This window comes from Periplaneta americana, chromosome 2 (genome assembly GCF_040183065.1).
Source record: "Periplaneta americana isolate PAMFEO1 chromosome 2, P.americana_PAMFEO1_priV1, whole genome shotgun sequence".
Classification (NCBI taxonomy): Eukaryota; Metazoa; Arthropoda; class Insecta; order Blattodea; family Blattidae; genus Periplaneta; species Periplaneta americana.
Genome location: NC_091118.1, coordinates 143,557,456 through 143,573,140, shown reverse-complemented (window position 1 = coordinate 143,573,140; position 15,685 = coordinate 143,557,456). Strand labels below are relative to the sequence as shown.

At 33.0% G+C, this 15,685-nt stretch overlaps 1 protein-coding gene across 4 annotated transcripts in view; it reads left to right on the top strand.

Moving 5' to 3' along the window:
* Positions 1 to 14,545, top strand: part of LOC138694633 (monocarboxylate transporter 9-like) — a 326,720-nt gene extending 312,175 nt beyond the window's left edge. For all 4 annotated transcript variants that reach the window (XM_069818551.1, XM_069818552.1, XM_069818550.1 and 1 more), the window contains one exon: positions 4,251 to 14,545. In XM_069818551.1, coding sequence (XP_069674652.1) covers positions 4,251 to 4,399 — 149 coding nt within the window. In that variant the 3' untranslated portion in view covers positions 4,400 to 14,545. The remainder of the gene's footprint in view (positions 1 to 4,250) is intronic.
* Positions 14,546 to 15,685: the final 1,140 nt, after the last annotated feature.

Genomic DNA, 15,685 nt, shown 5'->3' with positions numbered 1-15,685 from the left:
AAATCTGTTGAGGTTTGGTTCACTAAAAACACATAAATGTTATAATATTCATTAACTGTATATGAAACTATTCTTCCTCAGACCATAATGTAGTTTTAGAAACTTCAGAGGAGTATTATATGTAGCCTGTACATCAGATTCCTAGGTTGTGGTGGTGCAGGCTGGGCGGTGGTGATGGTGGTGACAGTGGTGACAGTGGTGATAGTGATGGTGGTGGCTGCTGTGGTGGTGGTATTAAAGTAAAAATATGGAGAAAATCTGAAATAAAATAGTGTGCTCAATTTTGCCACAAAATTTTTTTTCAATTTTGCGGTCTTTTATAAATTATAAATAATGTTAATCTTCTGTCACATTACTGAAAATAAACATTTTAATATAAATATTAAGGTTAAAATGAAAACTACGGAACTTTTTGTCTTACATTGATTCGATATTAAATATCAGGACTGATTGCATGGCATCTCATGTCTGCCAATGCAGCATCTTGCACCCAAAGTTTCTGTCTATCAACTTCCCCTCAAAATGGGAACTTGTACACTTGTATAGACTTTGCTTGCTTTCTATACACAGTCATTAAACACATACTAGGGTAAAATTATGGTGCGTCGTTTGTCTATAGAAGGATGTATATTTATCTGTAAGAGTTTTTCAAATATTAATCTGGTAGACGATTTCGTAGATAGTTTATTGATGATCAGTTTTTACAGAGACTAACTTAGACGAAATTCGTGTAAATAGTGAATGCTTGCTGTAAAAACCACGAAAGAAATTAGCTCAACAGACAGGCGTGTCTGCATCTTCTGTGAGAAATGCTGCAAGTCTATTATATCTCAAACTCTATTGCTTGCTTTGGAAAAAGGTGAAGAGCTGAAGCTGACATTTCCACTATTTGCTTTAAGGTAAGAGTTTTAGTCCACTGCTGTGGCAAACGATTTCTCAGCAAATGTCTTCCCTTGTCCAGGGATGTACATGCCATGAAATCAGCCCTAGTATATAATTACCCTGGGTACTTTATATGTGATACGAAGATAATCTGTACCATCATGAAACTCTATTACTTTAAAAATTAAAAAATTGATTTATTATAACATAAGGGCGTACAGGAAATACTGTACTAACATTTTAAAACAAACTTTAAAAGCTTGAAAGCCAATTGGAAATAAATATTGTCACTAAAATATGTATTGATACAATTTAAGTAAACATTAGAGAAAAGCCACACACACATGCATGCGCACACACAAGAAAAAACATACACACACACACTCTGTCAGATGTTTTATTAAGATCTGCTATGTTAAGGCTATATAATGGTTTAAATTTTTGTTACTTTGTGGCCAAATTTACCCCACTTGTTCAGTATCGGTTCCAACATCAGGAAAGGAAAGGTGAAAAAAGACAACACTATCTGCTGGAACCATAACCAGATCACCGAAACATTGGTTATATCTATATGATATGTTGCAAAAACTCGTGATTTATTTTCTGGCTGTATTTTGTTATTTATTAAATCAGACTTTTTGAACAGATTGCATCGCAGTACATGAAATTCTTGAGATAAGCTTTGTGCAGTGAAGTGGGGCATGTTCTATGAAACAGATAAGAAATCAGTTCCAACTAGATTCAAGGTCAAATTGCAAGCGAGATTTTGTTTCTTCATGAGAGCTTGATATAAATAATCCAGTATTTCTATTTGTATATTTTTTTCACGCCTCTGTGTTTAACAAACTACTTACCACTAATTATCACGTGATTGGATATAAAATAACGGCAAACAGCAAGATTTGCGAAATATTTCCCATGAAGTCACTGCACTATTTTTATGCGTCAGTTATTTGTATCTTTGAGTTTATGTAGGCCTATACATGTTTACAATATTCAGATACATTAAGCATTAAAGTGTAAACTACCGGTATGTAGACAAATTCTTTGTTCATTAACAATTTTAGATAGAGTGTATTTACACATGAAAAGATTCTACTATAATGATCAGTAGTTAGAAACAGAATGAGGGATGAAGTTACAGGAGAATGGAGAAAGTTACACAACACAGAACTGCACGCATTGTATTCTTCACCTGACATAATTAGGAACATTAAATCCAGACATTTGAGATGGGCAGGGGATGTAGCACGTGTGGGCGAATCCAGAAATGCATATAGAGTGTTAGTTGGGAGGCCGGAGGGAAAAAGACCTTTAGGGAGGCCGAAACGTAGATGGGAAGATAATATTAAAATGGATTTGAGGGAGGTGGGATATGATGATAGAGAATGGATTAATCTTGCTCAGGATAGGGACCGATGGCAGGCTTATGTGAGGGCAGCAATGAACCTCCGGGTTCCTTAAAAGCCAGTAAGTAAGTAAGTTAAAAACAGAATAGAATAAAAAGGCTATAGTAGAAACTTTGCTGTAGGTCTATATGGTAAGGTCCAAAAAGGTAGGGAGCTAAATCTCTTTGTCTTGTAGCCTCTACACCTCAATAGGCATTTTATCTTTACCATAACTACAGTACATCAATCTTGACACATAGCCCTTACTGGATGATTCAAGGCTGGATAGGTCATCTCAGTACTCTTCTAGAAACTTTAGTACAGTGTGACATGTTTCGATATTTGTAGTCCTTTGAATTGATGTAAGTTCTTCACAGTGAAATTTCTCACAGGTGTTTAATGAAGGCACTCTATTGCTGCTACTATTACTAGGCCTACTGCTATGCTACTGCTATTTATTATATCATTATTAGTTTATTTTTTGCAAAACAAAGTCAGAAGACAAAGCTGCATTTGTGGATGTGTATCAAATTCTACAATTTGGAATTTCTCAACAGTGGAGAAGGAAATATCTCTAATGAGAAATTCCAAATTATAGAATTTATTTTTATTTCCATTATTACTACTATGCTTCACAAATTTTTTAGACTTTTCTTGTTGAAGATACTAGTTGTCTCTTTTATTCAGCTTTTATCCTCAAATTGTACATATTTTGTTTCCTCAGTTTGTACATATTTCATTAATAGTAAACAATTTCTTTAAAATCCAGCATTTTTGCTACAACACACTATGTGCCCCCTTTTATTCCATCAATACCTTATTTAAATCGATAGAGTGATCACTTTCATTTGAAGCCTTAACATAGTAATCTTAATAAAAGATCTGACAAGAGTATGTGTTTGTGTGTGTGTGTGTGTGTGTGTGTGTGTGTGTGTATATGTGTGTGTGTTTCTGTTTATGCGTGTGTGTTTTTTGTTTGTGCGCTTGTGTGTGTTTGTTTATGCGTGTGTATGTTTCCGTTTGTATGTGTGTTTTTGTGTGTATGTGTGTGTGTGCGTGTGGTTTTTTTTCCTTAAATTATACCTACTGGTATGCATATTTTAATGACAATGCCTCTAACAAACTGTACCCTTTTGTACATAATAATATACAGAATGAACCGTAAGTATTGTCATTAATTTCAAGGGTTTATTCTTTGAGATATTTCAAAGAAAAAAGTACTATACAATTTTGCTCGTTTTTGCTTTCTTTTCGAGAGAGAAAAAATTATTTTATATGAAAATATATTTCATAGTGTATTCTGGGAAATCTACTGAGTTAATTCACAATATGCTCAGTCAATTTAAGAGAACAGTGTATTATGAAAATAAATGATTTGAAGAACAATAGTTTTGTCCTTTAAATGTGCAGAAATTTGATCTCAACAAATGTAGGATTTGGACAATGAACATCACTTCGAGACTACTCAGCCAGGTAATTTCCTCATATTAACACAATAAAGAGTTATAAAGTCAATCAGTAACTTTTCATTCTGAAAAGTAATTTTAAGATGTTACATTTGTTCGGGTCAAATTTTTGTACATTTAAAGGACAAAACTAAAATTCTTTCAATCATTTTTTATATTACCCTGCTCTCTTTAGTTGACTGAGCATGTTGGGAATTAAATGAATGCTTTCCTAAATCATGCTGTGAAATGTTTCATATAAAACAATTTTTATCTCGAAAAGGAAGCAAAAATGAACAAAAATGTATTATACTTTTTGTTTGAAATATTCCAAAGAATAACTCCCTGAAATTAATTACATTACTTATGATTCACTTTGTATAATTCCTGTTTTTTTATTAAATATCTTGTTGAAATCAATGAAGAGACTATTTTGAGTTGAAAGGTATTAACCATAGTTTTTTTTAAAGTCTCGAGTTGATAACGTATTGGCTTACATGAAGTTACGCTGAAATAATTTATTGTGTTCCAACAGGTGTGATTCGAGATGAGAGTGGCAGCTACAACCTGTGCATTGCATTTATGAATATGCTGACTGTGGTAACGTTATCCATGTGGATAATCGAAATCCTTATCACACGCTATCGTCGGCGGAAGCAGAAAGCAGCAGACAATGGAAACTAGGATTATAAATAAATAAATTCTATGTTAATTTGTCTTTCTACGTAACTTAGCTTTAAGGCTAACTACAAACATCTGTGATATTATGTGATCAAATTATTTAATACTGACAAACTCGGTGACTTTCAGTATATTTAAGCAGATGTATAGAAGACAAAGGAATACGAGAGAAATTGGTGTTATACATCACCAAGAACATTACCTCAGAAACAAGAGGTTATAACCATGAAATGGTGCTACTTCTTTACTTCGTGACCCGACTCTTGAAGTTATTTTAAAGAACTTTTCATTGTAAGTGAATGTTTAGAAGGGACAGGAAAGAACATTCGTTGAAGAATGAAACTCCAGTCTTTTGTAAAAACAGGAAGTGGATGGATGAATGTGATGGATGTATGAATGAATGGAGAGAAGATTATGTTTGGTGAAAATGCAGCTTAAAGGATATGTATTATTTTCTCGTCATTCAAAAGAAATTGTTGGCTACGTTGAACAAGTTATGTGAGCTCCAAGTCATATTCCCACTTATCTCGCTCAGTGATTCATCGTCCCACTGAAAAGCTTAATTTGGAATGGAAAGTTAGTGTACGGTACTTGGGGTATAAGTGACAAGTATTTACCTACTTCTTCAAAGAAGAATTTTTAAGTGTTGGAATGGTTTTTGTAATATTTAATATTTAAAACAATACAACTTGAATTTAAATCCGACCAAAGGAAAGTATTACGTAATAGTCATAAGTGTAAGAGGTTAATGTATGTTTTATGAGATATTATTTTTTAATATGTTTACCTCGAACGTTTTACTTAAACTATGCAACGTTTAAGAATATAGGACTGCCTACTCCAAACATTCTTCCTCGCTCCTGTAGCAACTTTTATTTCAAGAGATTTCTACGAGACAGGATGAAACATAAATTGGACCAGGAAGTGAAAGAGAGTGTACCTGTGGAGAAAATTATTGATAAAACGATAACGAATATATCAACGACATGGCTTGCAGGAAAAAGGGCTATGAGACTGCTTTTATAAGTTGATCACTGGTTGAGGATGGAAAAGGCACTGAGCCTAATCCGTAAGAGAAGAAGACAAATGTCAAGATGATTTGTATAGATACAACAGAGAAACGATATTTTTTATTTGTGTATTATGCGGGTTAGTCTTTGTAGCTAAGCAATTACTGTTTGCAGCTTGAGTTTTAAGTATGTAATTGCTGTTACATAAACTGACAACTATCAGTCAATTACTTAAATAGGGTTCAATGTATTTTGTATTACAACAAAGATATATTTAAATGTCTTGTATTACATATTAATACACGCCATTTAAGGCTTCCATGGTGTTTATATAACTAATTGTGAGTACCTGCACTGTGTGATCGAGGTGTTATATGCGTTTCGAAATTTGTACAGTTGTAAGGCCTAACTTAGTACGATAGACCTTGAATATATTGCCTTTCTTTGGAGGTAAAGAGACGATAATCGCATTGTAAATGTCGTATTGCAGTAGTACCAGTATACAGAGTCGTAGTGATGTAACACTGTAGATTGAAGAGGATAATTGAATGCATTAAAATAAATAAAAAGGTCTATTGCGCGTTTTGTAAGTGCATAGTTAATTAGAAAATTAGGCTGAAAGTCTGTGTAGTTTGGCAACAGTGTATTGTTAGCTCACCTACGACTACACACATGCACTTGGTTTGCAAAGCAGCATTCCATCCATTAGTCACTGCAGTAGGGTTGCCAGATTTCCTAATGACAGGAAATAATGATACGTGGTAATCTTTTTGTTTAATTTACAAGAAAACCGTCCGTTTTTATTTCAAAACTACAAAGGGATAAATCATACCTTATCAATTTCTCTACTGATACCGGTAATCGTGAAAATTAGAGTCATACAGATAGTACTTATCAAATAAAAAAGTGTTAACATTTAGGGGAAAATTATTTTTTTCAGAGAAAAGTATTCATTTGGGACTAATAAATTATCGGAATTTTTTGTTGTACTCTATCCATAGAATAAGCTGATAAAATATGCACAGTTATATTGCTTGCAACATAATTTTTTTCTGAAGAAAAAGAAATCGGTAAGAAATTTCAGAACTTCGGAAACTTGCTTAATCACAGAGTTGAAATATCCAAAAACTACATATATACGGTACGTGGTAAGATTCAGCGTCATATTTTTGTGTAATTTATACTTCATACTTTGCATAACAGAAAACCTTATTCGTTTAATACATAACAAAACTGAGGAAAAGGAAAAGCAGGATGAAGAACAAGGACAGTAAGTTAAAGCAAATAAGTAGAATTAAGGAAAAATTAAGTCTTTGCAGCTGGAATCTTCTTAAGTTATACTAAAGTCTTTCATTCCAAATGATTAAATTGACATGAAAACTGACTTTTCATAATGGAATGAATTATAAAAGATGAATGAGAAAGTATGTATACTGTGAATAAATGCTTAATTAGCTCAAAATTTCCTCTGTTAAACTCCATAACTTGGTAAGTACATATGATTGTAAACATGTTACATGATGCACATGATGGAGAAACTTTATTTAGAGAACTTAAACAAATATAGGCCACTACTACAGCTAATGTATACATCTTCTTCGTTTATAGTACTACTTCCTGATATCGATCCTTTGTTTAACTCTATGTATGTTTTTATGCTTAACCTATTTTATATGAACACACACAGTGGGTCCCTAAGATCTCACAAATGCTCGGCTGAAGTGGGCTCTCTCCCCAGTTAAATTGGTCCCATTACAACAGTAAGAAAAAACATACTTACCCTGTTTATTGATTTTCATTCATAAGATGCTGAAAATGCCCTCCACCATGTGCGATACACAATTGCAATTTCTGGATCAAATTTCCATTCATACGTCAAAAAAGATCAGCTGTATTATTTCTAATTTATATTCTAATGTTTTCTTGCAGATCGTAATGTTTGTGGATTATTTATATACACTTTATATTTGATGTGTCTCCAAAGAATATAATCGCAGAGGGTAAGATCTGGTGATCTGGATGGCCAGACATAGTTACTGAAAATTCTTTCCCCAAAGACTCTTGTAATGAGTATGCAGTATAAGCAAGTGTTGAGTCCTGCTGAAACTATTAGACTATTACTAGTTGTGTCTACGTAAATCGTAAATAAAATTTTATTACTGGTACCTAGATTTATTCCTCAATTGACAGAGGAGGATTTGCAAGAGAACATTATAGTAGAAATAAAAAATTATCGGTATTGCAGCAGATCTTCGATGTGTGAATGAAAAATTTGTTACAGAGAGTGTATTGCACACGATGGAGGGCATTTCTAACATCTTATGAATGAAAATCGTTATAGGGCCTTTGGTCCACTCACTACATTTCGTCCACTTTTTCTTTTGTCCACTGACACATTTGTCCATTTCATGATTCGTCCATTACGTTTTGTCCACTGACCATATAGTCCATTTTCATGCTTCGGCCATTATGTTTTCGTCCACTATGGCAAAAAAAAAGAAAACATGACATGAAACAATTCATTTGGTGAAAAAGTAATTTATTTAAATTTACATGTGTTGTTGAATGTACATACTGTCTGTATTATAAACATGATTAGTTATCATTTTCTTCTTCTGAAGAACTTCAGCAAGGTTAATTTTTAAACTATATGAAATTCCTCTCAGATATATTTCCAACTGGCCGTCGTTCTTGTAGTCTTCATATCATGTAGCCATTTCCCTGATGCTTTCATGATTATTGACATCTGACTTAATGGTGCACGGACTCGCGTGTGTTCTCCCAACAGTTGAGTAATCACCTACTCATTTGATTCCTATTCGTCCAGCAAGACTTCCAAAAACTTCCAAGTGCTGGGATGATGAACAACTATGAGTTTTTTAATTTACTATGCCAACCTTCGATGGTATTGTTAATCCTTTGTTCCCCACTCAAGACTGCTTCGTACACATACCATAACCATGTTTCCGGTGTTGTAATTGTAGGTGGGAAACACAAATATCTATTCTAAGATGGACGAAAGGTTATGAACATAAAAGGTATAGACAAAATGTATGGTTGGACGTAAATCGTATGGATCAATCGGTTGTAGACAAGAGAACATGGACGAAAGTGAGTGGACAAAAGGTAATGGACGAAATAAATTGTGAACAAAAAGGTAGTGGATGAAAGGCCTGCAAACCATGAAAATCAGTAAATAAGGTGTCTGTTTTTTCTTGTTGTAGTTACAGGACCAATTTAACCAGGAAGAGTGCCTGCTTTAGTCGAGACTGTGTGAGTTTGTTAGTCGCAGTGCAACTTGAGACAATCTATGCATTGGTGTTTCCTTTGATGGAAGACCGATATGGCACTGAGCCCATACCTTGGACGAGACATGGAAACCACTAACATACATTGTGCACACAACAGCCGGAAATATTACAATACGATATTAGATTGGATTAGGCATATGAGGATGAGGTATAAACCTCTTTTGATATATGCTTGTTAGGTTTACTTCCATGTATACATTCTTAGTGTCGTTGCATGCCTAATGAAAATTTTTCTTTGCAATTTGTTATTTTCCCAGAGCAGGGGCAGTTCACTGGCTCTCTTTTCTCCCCTTCTCTCTTCTCCATCCCTTCATCGTTCTTTCTCTGGCTACAATATGAAAGTTTTATCCCAAATTCTAAAAATTGAAACAAGTTGTTCTGTTTAACATAGAGCTATATAATAGTGAAAAGTTACAAATCACATATAATTCTTATTTTAAATATTACTCAAAAACAGAACCTCTCTCAACATGTAGTATTTGACATTTCTATACCGCAGGTGTATGAAAATTGAACGTTTGTATTAAAAATAATAAAATAAAATAATAGTTTCATGTCTTAAAAGTATACGCAATTAAAACTTTTAATGAAATGCAGTGGGAGAAGAGAACTGTCATTCAAATACTATAGGCTCGCAAACAAATTTAATGCTAAGCAGTAGAAATTTTTACTGCATGTTCTGAAAAGTATGGTTGACAAAACTACATAGCCCCCCTTTTTTTTTCATAAATTAAATATTTTAAAAAGTAAAAAATTAAATATATTATCCGGACACTTACTTACTTACTAGCTTTTAAGAACCCAGAGGTTCATTGCCACCTTCACATAAGCCCGCCATTTGTCCCTATTCTGAGCAAGACACTAAAGAAATAAATGTTTTAACGACTTTCAAATCACTGGTATATTCAAAATTAAAATTATGGCGCTGGTGTTAAATTATATTCATGTCAAAGATGCTGTAGAATTTTTTCAGGCTTGTAAGTCTAGTTTGTGGGAGTAGATACATTTTGAAAAAGTAAAAATTTATTAAATATGTAATAACTCAAAAAGTATCAACTTGATACTAATGAACAAGAGGTTGTTGTATAGAAAATCTTAAGTTTTAGCTTAAAAAATGTAGACAATATAAATTTCATCCCTTAATTGGTTTTGTCCCCCCCTCCCCCCGCAAGGGCTGCGGTACCCCAGTTGAGAATCACAGTTCTACTCTACATCTTTGCTCAAGGAGCCACACTATAGTAAAGTGAGGAAAAAGAGGGCCTTATCATCAAAAAGATTGAGAAACACTGCTCAACACTGTTCTAGAACATATTATGTGTTTCATATCTGACCAATAACTTTTACTGAAAACAGGCTAAGATATAGTTCATTGAACGGGTATTATGAGTGACTCGAAAAAATTTGTAGCCAGTTTGAGATAACTGATCTTTTTCATTGGCTAAGAGCCATATAGCATAATAAACACGTTGCAGTATACATTAGCTTAACTTATCTGAGATGACTCAAAGCCCAAGCATTGAGGCCTTCTAGGCTAAGGTTACAGACATCCCATTTCTCGGGAGACAGTCCCCGAATTTTGCTTTCTGATCGTTCCCAGAATGTCTCCAGATTTAATAATTTTTTTTCCCAGATATCCCCGGATTTTCATTGTTAATTATGAATATGGTCTTATGATCCTTGCACATTGCTGTGATAAGTTTTGCTAATGAACTTTGCCACTTTATCATGATACCATAATCAAAACTGAAGGTGATGGCGTAGCTGGAGTCGAGTCTTCCCGTAGTTGTCAAATTCCAGGAAAGAAGAAGAATTTATTCCACCATCTATTAAGTAACTTTTGAGCATCTTTAGGAGAAATGGTTCTTATTGCACAACAGAATTCTCAGTATCTCTCATGAATTTTATGAAAATGCTGTTGGATATCCCAGTGCCAATGTTATTCATTCATAAGATAACATAACTGTATCTATTAAATGTACTTATATTCCTGAGACCGCCTCTAGAAAGAGAAAAATTTCAAAGGACAGTTCATTATTTTTCTTCAAACGTAGATGGACTTAACCTGGATGAAAATAGTTTTTTTGACGAAATTTCTTACTTGAAGAAATATGTAACTTCAGAGAAAATGGCAAAGTAAAATGAAGAAAATGCTACTGTTTGATCAAAATGGAATGAAATTTGTAATTAGTTTTTCTCAAAAATTGATTCCCTATGAACAACTCCAGAAGTTGATTGAACTATCTGTCCTGGAAATAATTTTTCAGTGGAGAATGTTTCTTCAATGAACATGATATGGACATTCCAAGAATAAGCAATGGGTTTAGAAACTGTTCGTGCCATGCTTGCTATCTTAACTAACTTCAACATGACGTGTCAGGAATTTTCTGTGGTGGGGGGGGGGGAGGATCTAAAGAAGACTTGTTTAAAAAAATTCAATCTTCTGAAGAAAAAAAAAAGAGTAGTTTACTCTGTAAATAGAATGAATACTAATATTTTAAACTTTTTAATTGTGTAAACACAATATAAGTGAACGGTAATAACACATGTGTTAAAAGTATTTTTCCATATGTCAATATCTGTCCTCGGAAATTGTGAAAAAAACTGGTAACCTTATAGGTAGTAGGGGTCCATTGTGCATCCTGAACTTCCAAGTCTCAGAAATGTGATTAGTAATACAAAATTATAACATCCAATTTTGACATAATTTTTTTATTTCTGATATTTGAACAGAGTAACTCGGTAACTAATTTACCGAACTTTAGCTACATGTCATACAATAATATTTAGTCCAATTTAAAAATTTTGTAAACTAAATATAGAAGTACAAGCGTATAACATGTAATTACAAGTATCATTGTTCATATTAAATTTTTATGTTACAAGTTAAATAGTACTGATATGAGTAAAATGTGAGATATGTGCTTCCTTTTTACAATACTTTACCGGATGTTTATTTTGTTTCATATAATAGGCCTACTCATTATTTATACAAAATTTATCTCAACTAATTTGACTCTTCAGTGAAAACTCAGTGATGATATTTATCTACTTCTTCTTCTTCTTCTTCTTCTTCTTCTTCTTCTTCTTTTTCTCCTCCTCCTCCTCCTCCTTCTTCTTCTTCTTCTTCTTCTTTTTCTTCTTCTTCTATCACTACCAGTACCACTACTACTGATTTAAAGCATGTCCTTCCATCTGGCCTTAGGACAGCTGATGGTATGTTGTCCTCTAGGTTTATATTGTAATATTTGTTTAGCCAGTCTTCCTGAGTCCATCCGACCTATACATTGATACCATTGTAATTTTATGTTTGTTATTCTGTCAATTAAATCGAATACTTTCAATTCTTCTCTTACTCTGGTAATGCAGATATGATAAAATATACTTCTCTGTTCAGAAATATCACAATGAAACAAAACTGAACAAATGATATTTCGTTTTTAAAGCTCAGTTGTTTTCTATTTAATTCCATTTATTGTATTCCATAGATCTTACATCAGCATTGCTGCTTTGAGATACAAAAAGTTATACAAAAATATACAATATACAGTACAGTATAGCAAGCAGATTAATTCGGTTTACAAACGTTAACAGTTCATCAGTTGACTAGAAGGTATGGGTATGCAGAAACTTTTTAATTCTGTTCTGAACCTTTTGTCATGGCTCTTCAAAGCTTTAAGAAAGTTAGTTATTGCATTGAAGACTGTAGGCTAATACATGAATAATGAACTCTTTTTTTTTATAACAGCTTAGACTGACATATTTTAGAGAGTAAATGGAGATCTGGTTTGTATCTTGTATTAAAATTATGGATGTTTTGATTAGTACTGGTACTAAATGTACCTTGGTTTTTAATATAAAACATAATCAGGGAAATATTATATTTATAAGGTAAAGCCAATATTTCTAAATTTTAGAAAATCTTTTTACATTGTGTCCTTTCATGCACAACTGTCATTATCCTTATAAATAACTATTTTTGTTAGTTTCCTGTATATAAAAAGAATGTTCCTAAATAAGGGTCATGACACTTTTAGCTAGAATCTTGGCTTCACATAGTGAAAATTTGGATTCGAACTCTGGAGATACAAGTGAAATTTTTGGTGAACAAAAGCTGTATTGGAATGGAATATCTTAGAATACTCATGTTGTTTTTTTCGTTGTCATTTACCATTTTCCCACACTTCACTAACATCCATATGATAGAAACAGTACTGGTACCAGTAGGTAAGTAATGAAAAATTACTGCATTGTAGCAATTTCTCATGATACTTAATGGGCTTCTTAAGCAAAATGTCTCCCGCTATAAAGTTAACATAAGCAATCCTTTAGTCTCTATCAGTTTCGTCCAGTCTCAGTTCTGATCAGGCTTATTTCCGGTCAGTCCCTTCCGTATTTGTACAGTCTTTGACACTTTCGTTCAGTCGTGGCTAGTCAGTGGATAGTTTAGTCTATTCCTACTTTATTTTCTAAATTCCGATTTTGGTATGATTACCTTATACAATTTCGAATGAACAAGGATTTCACCACCACAGAAGGAATCAAAATGTGTTTCGTTTCGATTATGAAATTTATCTGCTAGGTACCTATAAACCAAAATCAGGGATGTCATGCAGGTATAAATAAAAAGAAATATCCTATGGTAGCATAAATGTATGACCCAAAAAATGTTATTTTACCGACAGTTTCATATGCATGGTTTTTATTTTCAAAATTAAATGTACTTATACGAGCAAATTACGTGACAAGTAGGAAGTTTGTTTCAGCTATTGTCTTTTATTAATCTGAATTATCACTGTTAATCTTAAATTTGTTTTAATATAGTGGACTACTTAACTAAAGACTGCCGAAATGCTTTCATTTATAATTTAGAAGTATGAATTTATTAAAGTTTGACCTTAAAAATGATACTAATGCTTTTAAGTTGTCTATTCCATATAACTGAAAAGGTTAAATGTAATTTTGTTGTTAAGTTGATAATTGTATTAGTGTTGGTACTTATGAATCAGCATGCACTGTTATAATTAATTTGGGAGTATTTTAAGTAAAAGTAGCAAGAACGTAACTTAAGTGGGACATATTTAATTAAAGCTTTATTTCATAAAACATGGCATAATCAGTAACGAAATAAAAGAAAAGAAAATGATTAAAAGAAACATCTTGGTAATATAAAAGTTGTGCTTAAGTGTCAATACAAATAATTGATAATGAATTTATTATTATTTTTGAATGTATATTTACCGATTGTGTGTTTTGTACAGATGACAAAGAGTAAATGTTCGAATAGTTTAGTATTAAATACAAAGTAATTTAAGATTTGACTGTAATTTACACACAGTACCTAATATATATTTTTAGACAGACTTGTGTTTACAATTCACAAGTGCAAGTGTTCCGTTCTTGTACAGTGATTGTATAGAACTGTAGAATGAATTTCCAGTTGGATTAAGTATAGTAAACTAATTTTTCGATTGTGTTTTTCTTTCATTCTGTTTATCATTTACTCATGAAATAGTAAGTAAAATTTACCTCTACAGTATTTTAGAATTTATATTGAAGAAATAATGTACTTGAATTCATTGATATGTAATCAAGGTGCTGACAGTCTTACTTAGAGAACAATGAATGATGCTATTAAATGTAAGATTGAGTTAAAAAATGTAAAATTACGTATATACACTCACTCAAAATAGCAGAAACAAATGTTGTATGCATAAGCTAAATGTGTTAATATTCTTGGTTATTTATTTACTGTTGTCATTAGTGTCCATCCATTAAGTTACATTTTGTATCATAAATAATTGTTAATAAAATTGTGAAAGAAGTTGGAATGTTGGAACTAATTTTCTTAAACTTAAGAATGACAAATAGCTCTGGCCTTCTATGCCCGTGGTTGCGGGTTTGATCCAGGCCAGATCGATGTCATTTAAATGCTTAAATGCGACAGGATCATGCCAGTAGATTTACTGCCATGTCAAAGAACTCCTATGGGACAAAATTCTGGCACACCGCTGATCTAACCTCGGCAGTTGCGAGCATCGTTAAGTAAAACATAATATTTAAGAATGACAACTCACAATATTATACACTTGAAGGTTAAGTAATTTGCAACGAAGAGAAATCTCTCTTTTTTCCCATCTCATTGTATTCACACATGAACGTTGGCTTTTAGAAAGATGACAAAGGAAATGCAGTAAATTTAGGGGAAAAAATATTTTATACTAACTATATTTATATACCACATATTTCACTTTGCTTCCATAATATTTCAACTAGGGTCTCCGATGTGAAAGTCGATACGATAATTAGAGATGGTAGGTTTTAGCAACTTAAAATTACAAATTTAACACTATAAAAGTCAGATTTAGCATTTACAATGTTTCTTTTCACCCATAAGCAGTGCTGACTAGATCAGATGCTATGGACAGTACTCTATAACAGAGTCGCCAGTATGAGAGGAGAATTTCAAGCCTTTGGCGTGAAACGAACTCGATAGCTCAGTTGGTAGAGCGCCTGACCGGAGTATAGGAAGTCGCAGGTTCGAATCCCGCTCGAGGTTGTGAAACTTTTCTTTCATACCATGGCATGATTGTGACTATATAAATATTTAAATATTCATTTTATAACACTTCTAATGTTAGAATTTAGCACATTATAGCGTTCTGGGATGATAATTTTTTATGGAAAGTTTGATGGTGGAATTTTATGTCGTCAATGTATTCATAATCATCAATGGCTCGACAGATCAGTGTCGGCCCTGGCCTTCCCCAGAAGCTTCTTCCATTTCTCCCTGTGAAGAGCCTTGCCCTCCCAGTTCCTTTCTTCAAGCATTTAACATCTATCTCAATTTAGACGTTCCACTCTTCTCTTGCCCTCTGGTTTTGTTTTAAAGTTCTTCTTGTAATTCTGCCATTATTTAATTCGTATTGACCTTTCCATTTGAGTCTATTAAGTTTAATGAACTTAACTAT